General features: G+C 36.9%; 1 protein-coding gene across 2 annotated transcripts in view; it reads right to left on the bottom strand.

The window, feature by feature from the left end:
* Positions 1-21,665, bottom strand: part of STAG1 (stromal antigen 1) — a 415,261-nt gene that overhangs the window by 221,479 nt on the left and 172,117 nt on the right. For both annotated transcript variants that reach the window (XM_021678881.2, XM_044920415.1), the window contains one exon: positions 17,194-17,290. In XM_021678881.2, the coding sequence (XP_021534556.1) occupies positions 17,194-17,290 (97 nt within the window). The remainder of the gene's footprint in view (positions 1-17,193; positions 17,291-21,665) is intronic.

Genomic DNA, 21,665 nt, shown 5'->3' with positions numbered 1-21,665 from the left:
AGCAATCAAAGCCGAAGAATACAATAACTGAAATGAAAAATACACTAGAGGGAATCAACAGCAGATTAGATATATTAGCCATCAGGGAAATTCAAATCAAAACCACACTGAGATACCACCTTATACTTAGAATGGCAAAAATTAACAAGGCAGGAAACAACAAATGTTGGAGAGGATGTGGAGAAAGGGGAACCCTCTTACACTGTTGGTAGGAATGAAAGATGGTACAGTCACTTTGGAAAACAGTATGGAGGTTCCTCAAAAACATGAAAACAGAGTTACCCTATGACCTAGCAATTGCACTACTAGGTATCTACCCCAAAGACACAGATGTAGTGAAAAGAAGGGGCACATGCACCCCAATGTTCATAGTAACAATGTCCACGATAGTCAAAGAGTGGAAGGAGTCGAGATGCTCTTCAACAGACGAATAAAGATGTGGTCCATATATACAATGGAATATTACTCAGCCATCAGAAAGGATGAATACCCAACTTTTGCATCAATATGGATGGAACTGGAGGGGATTATGCAAGTTAAATAAGTCAAGCAGAGAAAGACAATTATCATATGGTTTAATTCATATGTGGAACATAAGGAATAGCATGGAGGACATTGAGAAGGAAGGGAAAAATGAAGGCGGGGAAGACAGATGGGAAGATGAACCATGAGAGACTATAGACTCCAGGAAACAAACTGAGGGTTTTGGGGGGGGGGGGGGAAGGGAAGGGTTAAAATGGGGATGGGGATAAAGGAGGGGAAGTATTGAAACAAACAAGGGGGTTAAGCGCAAAAAAAGAAACATGGAACACTAAATCAAAAACTAATCAAGTACTCTATGGTGACTAATACAACATAAAAAAAAAAGGCGGGGGGGAAGAAAAATCTGGAAAAAAAAAAAAAACTACAAAAACAACCAAAAATAGTTAACAAAACATCATTAAGTACATACTTATCAATAACCACATTCAATGTAAATAGACTGAAATGATCTAATCAAAAGACAGGGCAAACGTAAACAAAAAAAAGACCCATCTATACGCTGACTACAAGAGACTCACTTCAGACTTAAAAACACCTAACACTGAAAGTAAATAAAAAGAAAAAGATATTCTATGCAAATAGAAGCCCCCCCACCCCACCAAAAGATCAAACAAAATAGACTTCAAACCAAAGACTAAAACAACAAAGACAATACCTAATGATGAAAGGATAAATCCAGCAAGAAAATATAACAATTTTAAATATCTATGTACCGAACATAGGAGCACCTAGATACATTAAGCACATATTTAGAGATACAAAAGTAGAAATTGACATTGATACAATAAATAGTAGAGGACTTTAACGCCTCACTTATATCACTGGATAAGTCATTCAACCAGAAACTCAGTAAGGAAATACTGTCTCTGAACAGCACAATAGATGAGATGGACTTAACAGATATATAGAGAACATTCCATCAAAATTTAGCAGAATGCACAGTTTTCAAGTGCATATAGAAGATTCTCCAGGATAGATCGCAAGAAAGGCCACAAAACAAGTCTCAATAAATTTAAGAAGACTGAAATCGTATCAAGCATCTTTTCCAATCACAACACTATGAAACTACCAGTCAATTACAAGAAAAAAACTTGAAAAAAACACAGAAACCTGGAGGCTAAACAACATTCTACTAAACAACGAATGGGTCTACAAAGAAATCAAAAAGTACATCAGAAAATACCTGAGACAAATGAAGTTGAAACACACCAGTTCAAAATATTTGGAAAAGAAAAATCAGTTTTAAGAGAGAAGTTTATGCCAATACAAACCTACCTCAAGAAACAAACAACAAAAAAGCTCAAATAAACAATCCAAACTTACACCTAGAGAAAACAGAAAAAGAATAATAAACAAATCACAAAGTTAGTAAAAAGAAAAAAATAAGAACAAGAAGAGTGGAAAAAAATTACAGACAAAATGAACAATAGAAAAGATCAATAAAACTAAGATCTGGTTCTTTGAGAAGATCATGAAAATTGATAAACTTTTAGCCACATTCATCAAAAGAAAGGACTTTAAAAAATCAGAAATGAAAGACAAATTAAAACCAACACCATAGAAATACAAAGAGTAAGAGACTGCTACAAAACATAATACACCAACAAATTGGACTACCTAAAAACAATGGATAAACTCCTGGAAACACAATCTTCTAAGAATGCCCTGGGAACAAAAAGGAAAATCTGGACAGATTACTAGTAATGAAACTGAATCAGTAATCAAAAACTCCAAAAAAAACCAAAGACCAGAATCAGATGGCTTCACAAATGAATTCCACCAAACATTTTTTTATTATTTTTTTAATATATTATGTTAGTTAACATACACTACTTCATTAGTTTTTGATGTACTGTTCCATAATTCACTGTTTGCGTGTAACACCCAGTGCTTGTTGCAAAACATGCCCTCCTTAATACCAATCACCAGGCTAACCCATCCTCCCCGCCCCCCCCCCCCAAAACCCTCACTTTGTTTCTCAGAGTCCATAGTCTCTCATGGTTCATCTCCCCCTCCAATTTCCCCCCCTTCATTTTTCCCTTCCTTATCCTAATGTCCTCCATGCTATTCTTTACGTTCCAAAATAAGTTAAGCCATATGATAATTGACTTTCTCTGACTGACTTATTTCACTTAGCATAATCCCCTCTAGTTCCATCATGTTGATGCAGAAGTTGGGTATTCATCCTTTCTGATGGCTGAGTAATATTCCATTGTACATAGGGGACCACATCTTCTTCATCCACTGTCTCTTGAAGGGAATCTCGGCTCTTTCCAAAGTTTGGCTATTGTGGACATTTGCTGCCATGAACATTGGGGTGCATATGGCCCTTCTTTTCACTACATCTGTGTCTTTGGGGTAGATACCCATTAGAGTAACTGCTGGGTCATAAGGTAGCTCTAGTTTTAATTTTGTTGTTTTTTAAATTTTATTTTGTTATGTTAGTCACAATTCATTACATCATTAGTTTTTGATATAGTGTTCCATGATTCATTGTTTGCGTATAACACCCAGTGCCCCATTCAATACGTGCCCTCTTTAATATCCATAACTGGGCTCACCCCTTCCCCCACACTCCTCCCCTGTAAAACCCTCACTTTGTTTCTCAGAGACCATAGTCTCTCATGGTTCGTCTCCCCCTCGATTCCCACCCTGCTTCATTTTTCTGTTCCTACTATCTTCCTTTTTTTTTTTAACATATAATGTATTATTTGTTTCAGAGGTAAAGGTCTGTGATTCATCAGTCTTACACAATTCACAGCACTCACCATAGCACATATCCCCCCAATGTCTATCATCCAGCCACCCCATGACTCCCACTCCCCACCACTCCAGAAACCCTCAGTTTGTTTCCTGAGATTAAGAATTCCTCATATCAATGAGACCATATGATACATGTCTTTCTCTGATTATTTTGCTTACCATAATAACCTCTAGTTCCATCCACATCGCTGCAAATGGCAAGATATCAGTTTTTTTATGGCTGAATAATATTCCATTGTATATATATATATATACCACATCTTCTTTATCCATTCATCTGTTGATAGACATGTAGTCTCTTGCCATAATTTGGCTATTGTGAACATTGCAGCTATAAACCTTGGGGTGCACGAACCCCTTTGGATCACTCCATTTGTATCTTTAGGGTAAACACCCAGGAGTGCAATTGCTGGGTCATAGGGTAGCTCTACTGTCAACTTTTTAAGGAACCTCCATACTGCTTTCCTGAGTGGCTACACCAGCTTGCATTCCCACCAATAGTGTAGGAAGGGTTCCCTTTCTCTGCATCCTCACCAACATGTCATTTCTTGACTTGATAATTTTATCCATTCTGACTGGTGTGAGGTGGTATCTCACTGAGGTTTTGATGTGGATTTCCCTGATGCTGAATGATGTTGAACACTTTTTCATGTGTCTGTTGGCCATTTGGATGTCTTCTTTACAGAAATCTCTGTTCATATCTTCTGCCCATTTCTTGATTGGATTCTTTGTTCTTTGGATGTTGAGTTTGAGACGTTCTTGTAGATTTTGGATACTAGCCCTTTACCTGATATGTCATTTGCAAATATCTTCTCCCATTCTGTCGGTTATCTTTGGGTTTTGTTGACTGTTTGTTGTGCAAAAGCTTTTTATCTTGATGAAGTCCCAATAGTTCATTTTTGCCCTTGCTTCCCTTACCTTTGGCGATGTTTCTAGGAAGAAGTTGCTGCGGCTGAGGTCGAAGAGGTTGCTGCCTGTGCTCTCCTGAAGGATTTTGATAGATTCCTGTCTCACATTTAGGTTTTTCATCCATTTTGAGTCTATTTTTGTGTATGGTGTAAGGAAATGGTCCAGTTTCATTCTTCTGCATGTGGCTGTCCAATTTTCCCAACACCGTTTGTTGAAGAGACTGTCTTTTTTCCATTGGACATTCTTTCCTGCTTTGTCAAAGATTACTTGACCATAGAGTTGAGGGTCCATTTCTGGGTTCTCTATTCTGTTCCATTGATGTGTGTGATCTTTTTTGTTCCAATACCATATTGTCTTGATGATTACAGCTTTCAATATAGCTTAAAGTCCAGAATTGTGATGCCACAAGCTTTGGTTTTCTTTTTCAACATTCCTCTGGCTATTCAGGGTCTCTTCTGGTTCCATACAAATTTTAGGATTATTTGTTCTATTTCATTGAAAAAAGGTGATGGTATTTTGATAGGGATTGCATTAAATGTGTAGACTGCTCGAGGTAGCAATGACATCTTCATAATATTTGTTCTTCCAATCCATGAACATAGAACGTTTTTCCATTTCTTTGTGTCTTCCTCGATTTCTTTCATGAGTGTTTTATAGTTTTCTGAGTACAGATTCTTTGCCTCTTTGGTTAGATTTAATTCCTAGGTAACTTATGGTTTTGGGTGCAACTGTAAATGGGATCGACTCCTTAATTTCTCTTTCTCCTGTCTTGTTGTTGGTGCATAGAAATGCAACTAATTTCTGTGCATTGATTTTTACATCCTGCCACTTTACTGCTAGCAGTTTTGGGGTGGAGTCTTTTGGGTTTTCCACATAAAGTATCATGTCATCTGCGAAGAGTGAGAGTTTGACTTCTTCTTTGCTAATTCGGATGCCTTTTGTTTCTTTTTGTTGTCTGATTGCTGTGGCTAGGACTTCTAATACTATGTTGAATAGGAGTGGTGATAGTGGACATCCCTGCCATGTTCCTGACCTTAGGGGGAAAGCTCTCAGTTTTTCCCCATTGAGAATGATATTTGCTGTGGGTTTTTCAGAGATGGCTTTTACGATATTGAAGTACCCTCTCTCCCTATACCCTGAAGAGTTTTGATGAAGAAAGGATGCGGTACTTTGTCAAATGCTTTTTCTGCATCTATTGAGAAGATCATACGATTCTTGTTCTTTCTTTTATTAATGTATTGTATCACATTGATTGATTTGCAGATGCTGAACCAACCTTGCAGCCCAGGGATAAATCCCACTTGGTCGTGGTGAAGAATCCTTTTAATGTACTATTGGATCCTCTTGCCTAGTCTATCGGTGAGAACTTTTGCATCCTTGTTCATCAGGGATATTGGTCTGTAATTCTCCTTTTTGATGGGGTCTTTGTCTGATTTGGGGGTTAAGGTAATGCTGGCTTCATAAAATGAGATTGGAAGTTTTCCATTTCTATTTTTCGGAACAGTTTCAGAAGAACAGGTATTAATTCTTCTTTAAATGTTTGGTAGAATTCCCCTGGAAAGCCACCTGGTCCTGGGCTTTTGTTTGTTGGGAGATTTTTGATGACTGCTTCAATTTCCTTAGTGGTTATAGGTCTGTTCAGGTTTTCTATTTTCTTCCTGGTTCAGTTTTGGTAGTTTATACATCCCTAGGAATGCATCCATCTCTTTCAGATTATCTAATTTGTTGGCATGTAGTTGCTCATAATATGTTCTTATAATTGTTTGTATTTCTTTGATGTTGGTTGTGATCCCTCCTCTTTTATTCATGCTTTTATTTGTTTGGGTCCTTTCTCTGGCCAGGGGTTTATCAATCTTATTAATTCTTTCAAAGGTCCAGCTCCTAGTTTCGTTGATCTGTTCTACTGTTCTTTTGGTTTCTATTTCATTGATTTCTTCTGTGATCTTTATTATTTCTCTGCTTCTGCTGGGTTTAGGCTTTATTTGCTGTTCTTTCTCCAGCTCCTTTAGGTGTAGGGTTAGTTTGTGTATTTGAGACCTTTCTTGTTTCTTGAGAAAGGCTTGGATTGCTATATACTTTCCTCTTAGCACTGCCTTTGCTGCATCCCAAAGATTTTGAAGTTATGTTTTCTTTTTTTTTTTTTTTTAAAGATTTTATTTATTTATCTGAGACAGAGAGAATGAGAGAGACAGAGAGCACATGAGAGGGGGGAGGGTCAGAGGGAGAAGCAGGCTCCCCTCGGAGCAGGGAGCCCGATGCGGGACTCGATCCCGGGACTCCAGGATCATGACCTGAGCCGAAGGCAGTCGCTTAACCAACTGAGCCACCCAGGCGCCCTGAACAGTTATGTTTTCATTTTCATTGGTTTCCATGAATTTTTTAAATTCTTCTTTAATTTCCTGGTTGACCCATTCATTCTTTAGTAGGATGCTCTTTAGTCTCCATGTATTTGAGTTCTTTCCGACTTTCCTCTTGTGATTGAGTTCTAGTTTCAAAGCACTGTGGTCCGAATATATGCAGGGGATGAGCCCAATCTTTTGGTACTAGTTGTGACCTAGGATATGATCTATTCTGAAGAATGTTCCATGGAGAATGTGTATTCTGCTGCTTTGGGATGGAATGTTCGGAATATATCTGTGAAGTCCATCTGGTCCAGTGTGTCATTTAAAGCCTTTGTTTCCTTGTTGATCTTTTGCTTAAATGATCTGTCCATTTCAGTGAGGGGGGTGTTAAAGTCCCTTACTATTATTTTATGTTGTCGATGTGTTTCTTTGATTTTGTTATTAATTGGCTTATATAACTGGCCGCTCCCATGTTAGGAGCATAGAAATTTAGAAATGTTAGATCTTCTTGTTGGGTAGACCCTTTAAGTAGGATATAGTGTCCTTCCTCAACTCTTATTATAGTCTTTGGTTTAAAATCTAATTTGTCTGATATAAGGATTGCCACCCCAGCTTTCTTTTGATGTCCCTTAGCATGGTAAATGGTTTTCCACCCCCTCACTTTCAATCTGGGGGTGTCTTTGGGTCTAAAATGAGTCTTTTGGGGTGCCTCTCCCTCTCCCCCTGCTTGTGTTCCTCTCTCAGTGTCTCTGTCAAAAAATCTAAAAAAAAAAAATTCCACTGTAAAAAAGAACAAGGAAGATCTCTGTGACTGATGCAGGGAGATTTTCAGGATACATTTTTAAGGGCGAAATGCTAAGTGCAAAACAGTATCTACAGTATGCAACTTTCTTGGGAAGAAAGGGGAAAATGTAGTATACATATGTACCTTCTCTACAGCAAATGGAAACAGAGGGAAGACCAAACAGAATATTGACTGGCTACCTGCAGGGTGTGTGTGTGTATGTAAAGGAGGTGGAAAATCTAGAGAGAATAGGGGTGAAAGGATGATACTTAATTTGAATATACCTTCTTTTAAATTGAAGTATAGTTGACATACAATATTAATTTCAGGTGTGCAACATAATGGTTTCACATTTATATACATTATGAAATGTTCCCCATGATAAGTGTAGTTACATTTCTCACCTATACAGAGTTATTACAGTTATACTGAATACATTTTCTATGCTGTATTTTTCATTCTTGTGACTTATTAATTTTATAACTAGAAGTTTATACCTCTTAATCCCCTTCACGTATTTCACCTAATTCCTCCCTCCACCCCTTTGGCAACCATCAGTTCTCCATATTTACGACTCTGTTTCTGTTTTCTTTGTTCATTTGTTTTGTTTCTTAGGTTCCACCTATATGTGAAAACATAGGTATTTCTCTTTGTCTGACTTGTTTCACATAGCATTATACCCTCTAGGTCCAACCATGTCATGTGGATGTCCATCAATTTGCCATGCCAATGGCAAGATTTCATTCTTTTTTATGGCTGAGTAATATTGTATTGAGTATGTGCGCACACACATTCTTTATCCATTCATCTACTGACGGACATTTAGTTTGCTCCTATATCTTGGCTACTGTAAATAATGCTGTAGTAAACATAGGTGTGCATATCTTTTCAAATTAGTGTTTTCATTTTCTTCAGGTAAATACCCAGAAGTGGAATTACTGGATCATAAGGTATTTCTGTTATTAATCTTTTGAGGAACCTCCACACTGTTATCCTTAGTGACTTACCAATTCATATTCTCACAGTACATAAGGCTACCCTTTTCTCCAAACTCTTGCTTGTCTTTTTGATACTGGCCATTCTGGCTGGTGTGAAATGATAACTCATTGTGGTTCTGATTTGCATTACCCGATTAGTGATGTTGAGCATCTTTTCATGTGTCTGTTGGCCATCTTTATGTATTCGTAGGAAAAATGTCTATTTACATTCTCTGCTCATTTTTAAATCAAGTTATCTGTTGTTTGGGGATTGAATTTTACGAGTTCTTTATATATTTTGGACATTAATCCCATTACGTTGCCTTTCTGTTTTATTGATGGTTTGCTTCATTGTGCAAAAGCTTTTTAGTTTGATATAGTCCCAATTTTTATTTTGCTTTTGTTGCCCTTACCCAAAGAGATAGAACCCGGAAAATACTGGTAAGACTGGTGTTCAGAGATTTACTGCCTATGTTTTCTTTTAGGAGTTTTATGTTTTCACGTCTTACATTTAGGTCTTTAATCCATTTTGAGTTTATTTTTGTATATGGTATAAGAAAGTGGTCCAGCTTTCTCTCTCTAATAAATCTTTAAAAAAATTTTAAAAAGAGAAAGTGGTCCAGTTTTATTCTTTTGCATGTAGCTACCCAGTTTTGTCAACATCGTTTATTGAAGACTATCTTTTCACCATTGTATATTCTTACTTCCTTTGTCATAGATTAATTGACCATATATGTATGCATCAGTTTATTTCTGTACTCTTGTGTTCTGTTCTGTCACTCTATGTACCTGTTTTTGTGCCAGTACCATACAGTTTTGATTACTGTGGCTTTGTAGTATAGTTTGAAATCAGGAAGCTTGATACATCCAGCTTTGTTCTTCACTCAGCTTTGTTTTTCTTTCTCAAGTTTGCTTTGGCTATTTGGGGTCATTTGTGGTTCCATATGATTTTTAGGGTTATTCTAATTCTGTAAAAAAAAAAAAAGGCTATTTGTATTTTGATAGGGATTATACTGAATCTGTGGATTGCACTGGGTTGTATGGACATTTTAACAATATTAAATCTTTCAATCAGTGAGCATGGTTTATCTTTTCATTTGTTTCTGTTGTCTTCAGTTTCTTTCCTCAGTGGCTTAATAGTTTTCAGAGTATAGGTCTTTCACCCCCCTAGCTTAGATTTCTTCCTAAGTATTTTATCCTTTTTCTGCAGTTATAAATTTCTCTTTCCGCTAGTTACTTATTAGTGTATACAAACATAACTGATTCTTAATATTAATATCGTATCCCGCAACATTACTGATTTTTGTTTATTCTAACAATTTCTTGATGGAGTCTTTAGGTTTTCTATATATAGTGTCATGTCATCTGCAAATAGTGACAGCTTAACTCCATACTTAACAATTTGAATGCCTTTTCTTTCTTTTTGTCTGATTGCTGTGGCTAGGACTTCAAGTCCATGTTGAAAAAAGGTGGTGAGAGTGGACATCCTTGTCTTGTTCCTGATCTTAAAGGAAAACCTTTCAGCTTTTTACCATTGTGATGTTAACTGATTGTCATAAATGATCTTTATTATGTTGAGGTGTGTTTCTTCTATATTCTGTTCAGAGTTTTTATCATGAATGGAGGTTGAATTTTGCCAAACGCAATTTCTGCATTTCTTGAGATGATGATAGGATTTTTATCCTTTTATCTTGTTAATATGGCCTATCATATTGATTGATTTGCAGATACTGAACCATGCTTGCATCCCTGGAATAAATTTCATTTGATTATAGTGAATCATCCTTTTAATATATTTTTGAACTCAGTTTGCTAATATTTGGATCAGGATTTTTACATATATATCCATCAGGGATATTGGCCTGTAATTTTCTTTAGTGTCTTTGTCTGGTTTTGGTATATATGTGATGCTGGTCTTGGAGAATGAATTTAGAAACCTTGTTTTTTCCTTCTGAATTTTTTGGAATAATTTGGGAAGGATAGGTATTAACTCTTTTTAAAATGTTTGATGAACAGACACTTCTCCAAAGAAGACATAGAAATGGCTAACAGACACATGAAAAAATGTTCATCATTAGCCATCAGGGAAATCCAAATCAAAACCTCACTGAGATACCACCTTACAGCAGTCAGAATGGCAAAAGTTCACAAGGCAAGAAACAACAAATGTTGGAGAGGTTGTGGAGAAAGGGGAACCCTCTTACACTGTTGGTGGGAATGCGAGTTGGTACAACCACTTAGGAAAAATGGTGTGGAGGTTCCTCAAAAAATTAAAAATAGAGGGGGGAGGAGCAAGATGGCAGAGGAGTAGGAGACCTAAATTTCGTCTGGTCCCAGGAATTCACCTAGATAGGTATCAAACCATTCTGAACACTTACAAACTCAAAAGGAGATCGAAGAAAAAAATAGCAACTCTTTAAACAGAAAAGCGACCACTTTCTAGAAGGTAGGATGTGCAGAGAAGTGAATCCAAGGTGATATTTGGAAATACAGACCATGGGGGGAGGGAGCCAGCTACTGGCAAGTGATAAAGCAGCGGAGCACAAAATCAGAACTTTGAGAAGTTGGCCCCACTGAGGGACGTCGCTCCAGTGACTAAGCGGGGGGTTGAACCCTCCCTGGGACAGTGTACCGGGGGTGCCTGAGTGCAGCAGAGCTCCCAGGTATCGGATCGGGGAAGCCAGCTGCAAAGACGGAGTCAAGGAGTGGGCTCTCAGCTCGGGGTTGCCATAAACCGTGCTCCATGGCACAGCTGGGCCACTACCCTTACAGCAGGGACCCAAGAAGCAGCAGATACAGGGAGATTCCCCTTCCTCCCCCGGGAGGAGCGGCGCAGGAGCGCACCACAGGAATTTACTGGGTTTGTAAAGTCCAAATGGGGTCGTGTGTCTGAGATAGAAACTCTCAGTCATGCTGGAGTGGGGGTAGGTGGGGGGTGGGAGGGATGGGGTGGCTGGGTGATAGACACTGGGGAGGGTATGTGCTATGGTGAGCGCTGTGAATTGTGCAAGACTGTTGAACCACAGATCTGTACCTCTGAAACAAATAATGCAATATACATTAAGAAAAAAAAAAAAAGAAGATAGCAAGAGGGGAAGAATGAAGGGGGGGAAATCGGAGGGGGAGATGAACCATGAGGGATGATGGACTCTGAAAAACAAACTGAGGGTTTTAGAGGGGAGGGGGTGGGAGCTTGGGTTAGCCTCGTGATGGGTATTAAAGAGGGCATATTCTGCATAGAGCACTGGGTGTTATGCACAAACAATGAATCATGGAACACTACATCAAAAACTAATGAATGTAATGTATGGTGATTAACATAACAATAAAAAATTAAAAAAAAAAAAAAAGAAAAGAAACTCTCAGTCACAGGCTGGGAGAGTATGGAGCACAGCCAGAGATTGAGGAGACAGGAGTGATTGACTGCTTTTCTCTGGGGGCACACTAAGGAGTGGGGCCCCGAGTTCTCTGCTCCTCCAGGGCGGAGATTCGGAGCCCGCCATTTTCCTTCTCATCCTCCAAAGCTGTATGCAAAGCTTTCAGGGAACAAAAGCTTCCGAGAGCAAACCCCAGCAGATTACGTAGCCCGGCCCCGGCAAGGGGGGGGCAATTCCGCCTCCAGCAAAGACATTTGGGAACCATGGCAACAGGCCCCTCCCCCAGATCAGCAAGAACAGCCCCCAAGACCAAGTTTCCGATCAATGAGAATGGCAGAACTCCAGTGCTAGGGAAATACAATACATAGAATTCATGGCTTTTTTCCCCATGATTCTTTAGTCTTTCAAAGTTAATTTTTTTAATTTTCTTTTTTTTCTTATTCTAATTTTAAAATTTTTCTCTTTCCCTTTTTCAACCAACGACTTATCAATCCTTTTTTTAAAAATCTTTTTTATTTTTCGTTTTTAGAGTCATATTCTATCCCTTCATTGTAGTTAACTTTATTTTTTATATATATATATATAAGTGTTCTCTCTTTGAAATTTTGGAATACAGTTTCTTCTAATAGACCAAAATATACCCTAAATCTCTAGTGTATGGCTTTGTTCTCATCTCTTGCCTGATCACATTCTCTCCCCTCCTTTTTTAAATTTCTCTTCTTTCTTTTTTCAACAAACTTCTTATCAATTCCATTTATAAAATCTTTTATAATTTTCAACTTTAGAGTCATATTCCATACCTTCATTGTATTTACCCTTATTTTTGTACGTATACAAGTTTCTCTTTCTTTAAAATTTTGGGAGGCCGTTGTCTTCTAACAGACAAGAATACGCCCAAAATCTAGTGTGTGGCACTGATCTATTCACCAGCCTGATCATATTTGATCATATTCTTTTTTTTTTTTCTTTATTTCCCTTTCTTTTCCCCGTGGTTTCGGGGATCTTCTGATTTGTTTAGTGTATATTTTTCTGGGGTCGTTGTTACCCTGTTAGCATTTTGTTCTCTCATTCATCTATTCTCCTCTGGACAAAATGACAAGATGGAAAAAATCACTTCAAAAAAAAAAGAACAAGAAGCAGTACTGACTGCCAGGGACCTAATCAATACGGACATTAGTAAGATGTTGGAACTAGATTTCAGAATGACGATTATAAAGATATTAGCTGGGCTTGAAAAAAGCATGGAAGATACCAGAGAATCCCTTTCTGGAGAAATAAAAGAACTAAAATCTACCAAGTTGAAATCAAAAAGGCTATTAATAAGATGCGTTGGATAAATGAGGCAGAAGAAAGAATTAGTGATATAGAAGACAAAATGGTGGAGAATAAAGAAGCTGAGAAAAAGATATAAACAACTACTGGATCACAAGGGCAGAATTCGACAGATAAGTGATACCAAAAGATGAAACAATATTAGAATAATTGGGATCCCAGAAGAAGAAGAAAGAGAGAGAGGGGCAGAAGGTATACTGGAGCAAATTACAGCAGAGAACTTCTCTAATTTGGAGAAGGAAACAGGCATCAAAATCCAGGAGGCACAGAGAACCCCTCTCAAAATCAATAAAAATAGGTCAATACCCCAACATCTAATAGTAAAACTTACAAGTCTCAGAGAAAAAGTATCAGGAGACAGCATCCTATCACATATCTCTAAGCCCAAGAAAAGGTCAAAATTCAAAAATCAAAGTAGTTTCTATTGAATGCATATTATTTTTGTACCATTGTAGAGTTAAAAAAAATCACAAGTTGAGGGGTGCCTGGGCAGCACAGTAGATTAAGCATGGAACTCTTGGGTTTCAGTTCAGGTCGTGATCTCAGGGTCATGAGATCAAGCTCCACGTTACGCTCCGTGCTCAGCGCAGAGTCTGTATAAGACTGTCTATCCCTCTCTCTTTGCCCCTCTCCCTCTAAAATAAATAAAATCTTTAAAAACAGATTTTTAAAAAAATCACAAGTTGAACCATAATAAGTTGGGGACTGTCTCTATTTGAAAAATAATATAAGGATAAATCTTCATGCCCTTTTATTTAGCAATGGATTCTTAGATTTGACACTAAAAGCAGGAGCAAAAAATAAAAAACAGATGGAAAAGACTAAATTAAAATTTAAAACTTTTGAGCACAAAAGGACACCTTTAAGGAAGTGAAAAGACAAGCTACAAAATGGGAAGAAAGTAGTTCTAAGTTATATATCTGAGGAGGACTTAGTATTCAAAATATATACAGAACTCTAAACAATGTACAACAAAAGGAAAACTAATTTAGAAATGAACAGAGGACTTGAATACACATTTCTTTAAAGAAGATATACAAATGGCCAACAGACACATGAAAATGTGTTCAAGATCACTGATAATTAAGGAAACACAAATCAAAACCACTACAAGATACCACTCCATACATACTAGGACGCTTAAAATAAAAAAATTGGAAAATAGCAAATGTTGGCAAGGATGTGGAGAAAAGGGAACCATAGTGCACAATTGGTGGGAATATAAACTGGTGCAGCCACTGTGGGAAACAATATGGAGAGGAGGTGAAGAAATAAGAATCCTTATAACATTTTTTGGAAGAACATAAAATGCTACAGCTGCTGTGGGTAACAATTTGATGGTTCCCTAAAAAGGAAAATAGAATTACCATAGGATCCAGCAATTCCACTCCTACATATTTACCCCCCAAACTCAAGAAAAAAGTACTCAAACAGAATTTGTTCATAAATGTTTAGAGCAGCAATATTCACAATAACCAAAAGGTGGAAATAATCCAAATATCCATCAACAGATGAATAAATTTAAAAATTGTGATCTATGCCACAACGTTATTCAGCCATTAAAAGGAATGAATTATAGATATATGGTACTACCTTGATAAACCTTGAAGACATTATGGTTAAGTTAAAGAAATCAGACACAAAAGGTCAGATGTTGTAGAACTACTTTTATAATTAAGATGACCAAAACAGGCAAATCTATAGGAACAGAAAGCAGATTAGAATTTGCCAAGGACTGAAGGAGGACAAGAAAATGGGAATGATTAACTTAATAAATACAAGGTACTCTCCTGGAGTGATGAAAACTTTTGATACTAGAGAGAAGTGGTTGCACAACATTCAACATTGTGAACATGCTAAAAGTTGCTGAACTGTACAATTTAAAATGGTTAACTGTAATAAATAAATAAATAGGCTAATTGTATGTTAAGTGAATTTCACCTCAATTTAAAAAAAAAAAATCACACACTGGCACATCATTTTTACATCATTCATAAGACCAACCCCAAAATTTGATAAAAACACTTTGTTGAAAAGACCAAGAAGCAACATCCTCATGTATTACTAATGCGAGCAAAAATGAGTACAATTCCTATAGAAGTTAGGCAATATCTGATATAATTTTACAAATACATTTTCCCACAGACATTCTTCCATAAAGAGCAAATAAGGTATACACAAAATTACTCATTACAGTACTGTTTGTAACAGCAAAAGACTACAAATAATGCAATGGTCTTTTAATAGAAGACTAGTTTAACTAAATTATTATACACACAACACACACAAAGGAATGCTATGATGCTGTTAACAAAGCTCCCTATACATAAGTATCTTTCGTATAAGAGTGGTGGGGAAGGAAAGAATATATATTCCTACTTATACATACAGAAATTAGATAAATAATGACAACAGACAGACAGATGAATATACAACTAAGTAGTTAAACGCAGTTAACTCTGTGGAGACAGATGGGAAGGCAGGAAGTGGTAAAGACTTTTTGCTTTAGATATTCTAAAGCTTTCTGGTCTTTTCAAAACTGGGAATGAATTAAAAAAGGAAAAAAATTAAAGACTACCAGTTGTTTTAAAATCAAAACCAAATCCAAGAGAACATTTAACATAGATTAGATAATACATTTAAAGTACATCATTCAGTGCTTGCCTTATACCCATTTTAAGGCTACAAAATTAACAAAGTCACCTTCCTCCAAACAGCATAATCTCCTGCCACTCTCCACCAATCTCAATGCTCTCAGATTCATGTTTAACCTCTATTTATGTCCAAGAGTGTACCCTGCTTTCTTGTCTTGAAGCATTTATACATGATCTGTTAACTTTGGCCTTTCTCGTCCCCTTTAACTTTCTCTTCCTCAGCCTCAGTCTCACCACAGACTTTCTTTCCCTGAGATGCACTTTCTTACAAATACTCTGACATTTACACATACATAGAGATACAAAGCCTGGGCTAAATCAGAAGCCCCTCTTTGCTATTACCATAGTATCTTGTCCTTAGGGACACAGACTCCAGATTGAGACAAGCCTGGCTTTGAATCTTGAGTTTGGCACTTAAACTAACTGTATGATGTCCAAAAACTTACCTCAGCCGTTTATTCTCAGTTTCCTGATCTATAAAAATCACGAACTGCCTGATCTGACTAGGTAACCAGTATACTAAATGAGCAAATGCATGTAAAACACAAAGCATAACACTTATTAAATTGTCATTAAATTATAACCAGTGCTGTTATTCTTAAGATGGCACTGGTGAGCACTTTACTGAACTATTGGTATATTTCCCTCTCTGCTCCTTGTAATTAAGCCTCCTTTGAAAATTACAAATACTCTAATACTGCAGAGATTGTCTTGATAACATGTGTATACTCTGAAGAGGAATGTACATGCTTAGTACAAGATAGGTGTTCTGTAAATATTTGATAAACTACTTTTGTCAATACTGTGAGTGACAAACAGAAATAAGAAAGCCTTCAAGAAATCAACTGTATTAGTGATCTTAATAAAAGATCACTGTACTTTCTGCACTGAAAGGCAAAGAATGCTGATTTACGAACTGATTTCCCCCATGTAACACATTATAATCTGTTCAGATTTATCTATTCCTGAGAAGAAAAATATCTATCAATTATCTATTAATATGATAAAAACAAAATTGTATTTTATTTAAAAATACTGTCTACAGACTTCCAATGAATGATAACCTTAAGAAACCTGATTCTGGTACTTATGTTACCTAAAGCAAATTACTGAAGCTTCAAGTACTTCATCTATACAATGAGAACCAAAACATTGACAAGGATACAAAATAATGAATGTTAGCAACTAGTAAAATTCCTAATATGGAGCATAGGCACAAATAATACCAGTAAATATCACTTATAAAAGCTTATGATCTAAAGTCAACTCACAAATTCATAAACGAATTTTCGATTTCCTTCAAATTTCATAAATTTTTAGAAATCTGTTATTTCATAGCCAAACTGAACAGAAACAAGATGAAACATACTTAAATAGCAATAATTTTCCTTATCAGAAAAAAATTAGGTCATAGTTCTAGGATGGATTATATACAACTAAAGAAAGGTGAAGTAAATTTGACACTGTTGGACTGACAGACTCAATGTAATTATTTATCCCAACATTATGTACCTCGACATCCTGAACACTGGATAAAAAAGTTGATTAAATCCAGAAGTGCGATGTCCCTATCTTGTTTATATGATTCAATCCAGTCATCCACCACGGACTGTAGAGAAAAAAAATATATGAAAATGAAAACTTCAAAATAACTGATACAACAGCAAATAAATTTTTTTAAAGTTTGTGATTTTATCTATGTGTGTCTACTTAAAGAAATCATTTCTCTGCAGCCAAATAAAACTAAAGATTCATTTTCAAAGGTACTTAAAAGATGAGTTACTAGGTTTCAAAAATCTGTTTAGACCACAATACAAATCTGACAAGTCCAATAATTATTAAGCAACTATAGATACCAATATTCAAACCACACTGTGAGAATAACACAAAAGCTAAGCTAATTACACTTACACACAGAAAGTTTCTAAATATCAAAAAAACCTATTCCATTAGTACTGCATAAAAAGAATACACACCATATATAACCAAATGCATTTTTGTCAGGAATGCAAAACTGAGTCAATATTAGGAAATCAAGTAATTCAATTTATGAAGTAAAGGAGAGAAATTAAATGATCATATTACTAGATCTCAAAATGGTATCTGATAAAACTGTGCAGCCAAGCTTAATAAACAACTCCTAGAAAAACTAGTTAGATGAAATATATATAAACAAGGTGAAGATAAAGATTAAGATATTTGTTGAAATGCTCAAGACATTTCAACTCAAAAAGGAACAAGGCAAGGATGTTTTAAGTTTTTAGTTAAAGCAAAAATGAGTAAAATATTAATAAAGAAAATTCTCCCTTTCCAACAGTTGAAAATAATACCTAACAATCTCTACTAAAGTGACTCAAAAGATTCATAATGGAAAAAATTTGACAAGACAGGTGACAAAAGATAAATGTACAAAATAACTTTTAGGTATTGGCAATATATAAGAAACATAAATGGATAAGCAGTGTGTTCACAACTACAATTATCTAAGAATAAATTCAAGAAAGGTATAAATATTATTGAGGAAAATTATAAAAACTCAAAGGATATAGAAAACCATGTAAATAAGTTTCATATATGGAGTTTAAAAAAAAAAAAGCCTTAAAGCTCTATTAATAAAGTCTTTCTAAACTGTTAGGCAGATTTAATGTGATTCCATATAGCATACTTGTAGGCGATATAGTTTGAGGTTTCCTTGGGTGGGGGTAGGGTATCAGAGAAAATGTATGACAGTTTTTAAACACTTTTAAAATAAATTTTTACTTTTATATGAAAATACAATTATATACAGTAAGATGTATGAAACTTAAGTTACACCTTGATGAAATTTTACAAATACATATACCTGTGTAATCCTAACCAAGATGAAAGTATAAGACACTTCCAAAACTGAAATGGCTCCCTGATGCTCCCTTCCAGTCAAAAACCATCCCCAGCTCAAAGGGTTTAACTATTATTCCTTAACAATGGACATGTTTTTGAAATTCATATAAATAGTATCATCTTTTATGTTTGACTTCTTTTAATCAAAGTTTATCAGTTGTTATGTGTATTAGTACTTTAATTTTTTGCACTGCTGGGTAGCATCTGATTGTATTAACATACCATAATTTATTATCCATTTTACTATTTAAGGACAGGACTACTGTTTCCATTTTAAGGCTATCATGAATAAAATTGCCATAAACATGACTGTACACATATTGTGATGGACATAAACTTTTTTCTGTTGTGTATATGCCCAGTAGCAAACTTACTAACACATAGAACATATGTGTGTAGATGGTTAGTAGACAATGCCCTACAATTTTCCAAAACAAGTGTACTAAATTATACTTCCATCAGCAATTTATGAAATCTACTAATGTATGAGATTGGGTGTTCCACATCCTCACCAATACTATGTATCATCAATACTATTAATTTAACCATTCTGGTTGAGCATATGCCTTCTTTAATGACCTCTTCTACTGAAGAGCAACCACATTCCCTTCTTCCATGTGAAAGAGAGACTTTTTTTTAATTGCTAATGTATATAACACTCTGTTTCTCTGTCTCATCACATTAGTGTCTGGAAGGTTTTACTTTGAAGGTAAACAAAAAATTTTTAGAAAGAATATTACAGTTGTAGAAGAGGGTAAAAAGAAAAAGAAAGAATACCATGATATCTGTTCAAGGTTCAGTTCTGCTGAATAATGTGTCAAGGACATGTTGGCTAAGAATGGTGGTGAGGACAAGGAATGGATAAAGCAGGTCAAGTGATTTTAAAATTCACAGCTCAAGCAAAAATGCTTTCTGACCAAGGTAAGGAAGTATGGCACAAAGCTAAAGAGGAAGCCATTTCTCCACTTCTACATGGGGCCCATAATTGTGAAAACACTGTGAAGATGGTGAACAAATTTTAATTCCCAAAGTGACAGTACAAATGTATAATCCTACCAGCTGTATGTGAGGAGTCCAAAAACATTCTGAATAAAACTAGTTAACAGGGACTTGAGCATTATAAATATTAAAATTTAACATAAAAGTACTGAAAATTAATATAGATCAAATCTAATGTAGGACTAGAAAATATAAGAAAATAGAGCACAGAAATAAATCCAGGTATATACAGAACTTAAGCTATGACAAAGGAGATACTTCAATTTTTGAGGAAAAGGAGTGGTTAATTTAATAAATGATTCTGGTATAATTTGTTATTCTTCTGAAAGGAAACATTTAAAAATTTTTTTTTTTTAAGATTTTATTTATTTATTTGACAGAGAGAGACATAGTGAGAGAGAGAGCACAAGTAGGGAGAGTGGGAGAGGGAGAAGCAGGCTTCCCGCTGAGCAGGGAGCCCGATGCGGGGCTCGATCCCAGGACCCTGGGATCATGACCTGAGCCGAAGGCAGACACTTAACGACTGAGCCACCCAGGCGCCCTGAAAGGAAACATTTTAAAAGAGGGGGTAAAAGCCAAAGAATCTAAAGAACTAAACTCCAGAGAGATAAATCCTTCTTGAATTGGCAGACATTGGTGATTGTTAGAGGTACTGCCAAGTATGGGCATAGGTTGCTGGATTATACAGTATTTCATAATATATAAGGCCTTGGCTTAGCCTAGGGGACAGGATAAAACAGAAAACCACATAAGACACATTGTGGGGAATCTTCACTAGAGAAAATATTTTTAAGTAGCCATACGGTACACACACGGGGGACCAAAGGATAAGAAATATGGCACATGTCTCATCAAAAAGAATGAAAGCCAAGGGATAATGAAAAGACGTATTTAAAGTACGGAAAGAAAAAACTGCCCATCACTTGGTGAAAAGACCCAGCTTCCCTATGATCCCACAAAGATCCACAAACGGACAGCAATCCACGAACAACTCCAGGAGACCTCTAGAGTCCACTTAGGACATTTTAACAACAAGAAAAGTGAGAATCATCACATGAGAAGGAAGGCAACTTCATTTTGCATGCATAATCCCATCCCCCAAACTAACACCAGTTCACAGTGCTCAGAAGGAACTTCCCAGTTAAAAAGAGTTCCTCTTGCTAGGAAAGGAAGAATATGGTGAGCAACCAGTTCCCCAGCCTTGCAGGACACTGTGCAGAAGTCCACCTTTGGTTTCACCCCTAGATCAGCAACCCAAAGATGTACTGAGCTAGCTAGGAACAAGGAATAAAAGCAGAAGCTATTAATAGCAGACAAGCACCAGCAGCAATCATGGTTCAGAGACCTACTCTACAGACAAACTCAGCATATTTTACCACTGACAAAGCCAAAGGTTAGCACAGCCACTGTGGACTCCTGCAGATCTTGCCAGATTTCTCCCCACAGGTATTTCTGTAGGCTGAAACCAGCTGCCTGAGTCTCTCCCTGAAACCTTTCCCTGCCACCACCAGATCTGCCCCACACCCATGCAGCATCTCTATGGCTGCAGAAGTGTAAGACGCCAGTCACCTGAGTCCCTCTGTAGCCCCACAGGAGCCAATGAGCCACATAAGCAGCCAATTTGAGCTTCTACAGCTAGGTGAGTATAAGACACCAGCCTAGTGCCACTTCCCCATCACTGAACACTGTTCCCACACTCAGAGGTAGCCCCTCTAGCTGTGCACCACTGACCTAACACTCATCACTGGCCTCCCACTGCAGCATGCATGCACAAGGCTAGCGAAATAGGCAGCCACTGATGAGTATACCAAAAGCCAAGAAACCCTACAGCTGCTGGTAGGCTCAGATCAGGAGGCCCTACCTTCTGTCACTGTCTGGGTCCACCTTGCCCATCTGTACCTCTAGGTACAGCTCCTCTAGGCTGTGTACCCACAACTGCAACCCACCAAGCCCCACCCGTGGCCTCCACCGCAGGGTGCTTGCCTGGAGGGAGTATGCAACCACAGGAGAGCACACTGCCAGCCAGGGCCTCTACAGCTACCAGTGAGCCCATATTTGGCTCTAGCCCTTGCTACCTGCACTGATACTTATTACTATAACTGTGT

Source organism: Neomonachus schauinslandi, chromosome 1 (assembly GCF_002201575.2).
Source record: "Neomonachus schauinslandi chromosome 1, ASM220157v2, whole genome shotgun sequence".
NCBI classification, from domain to species: Eukaryota; Metazoa; Chordata; class Mammalia; order Carnivora; family Phocidae; genus Neomonachus; species Neomonachus schauinslandi.
Note: the sequence above shows the minus strand (reverse complement) of the source record. Positions and strands in the feature narration are given on the sequence as shown.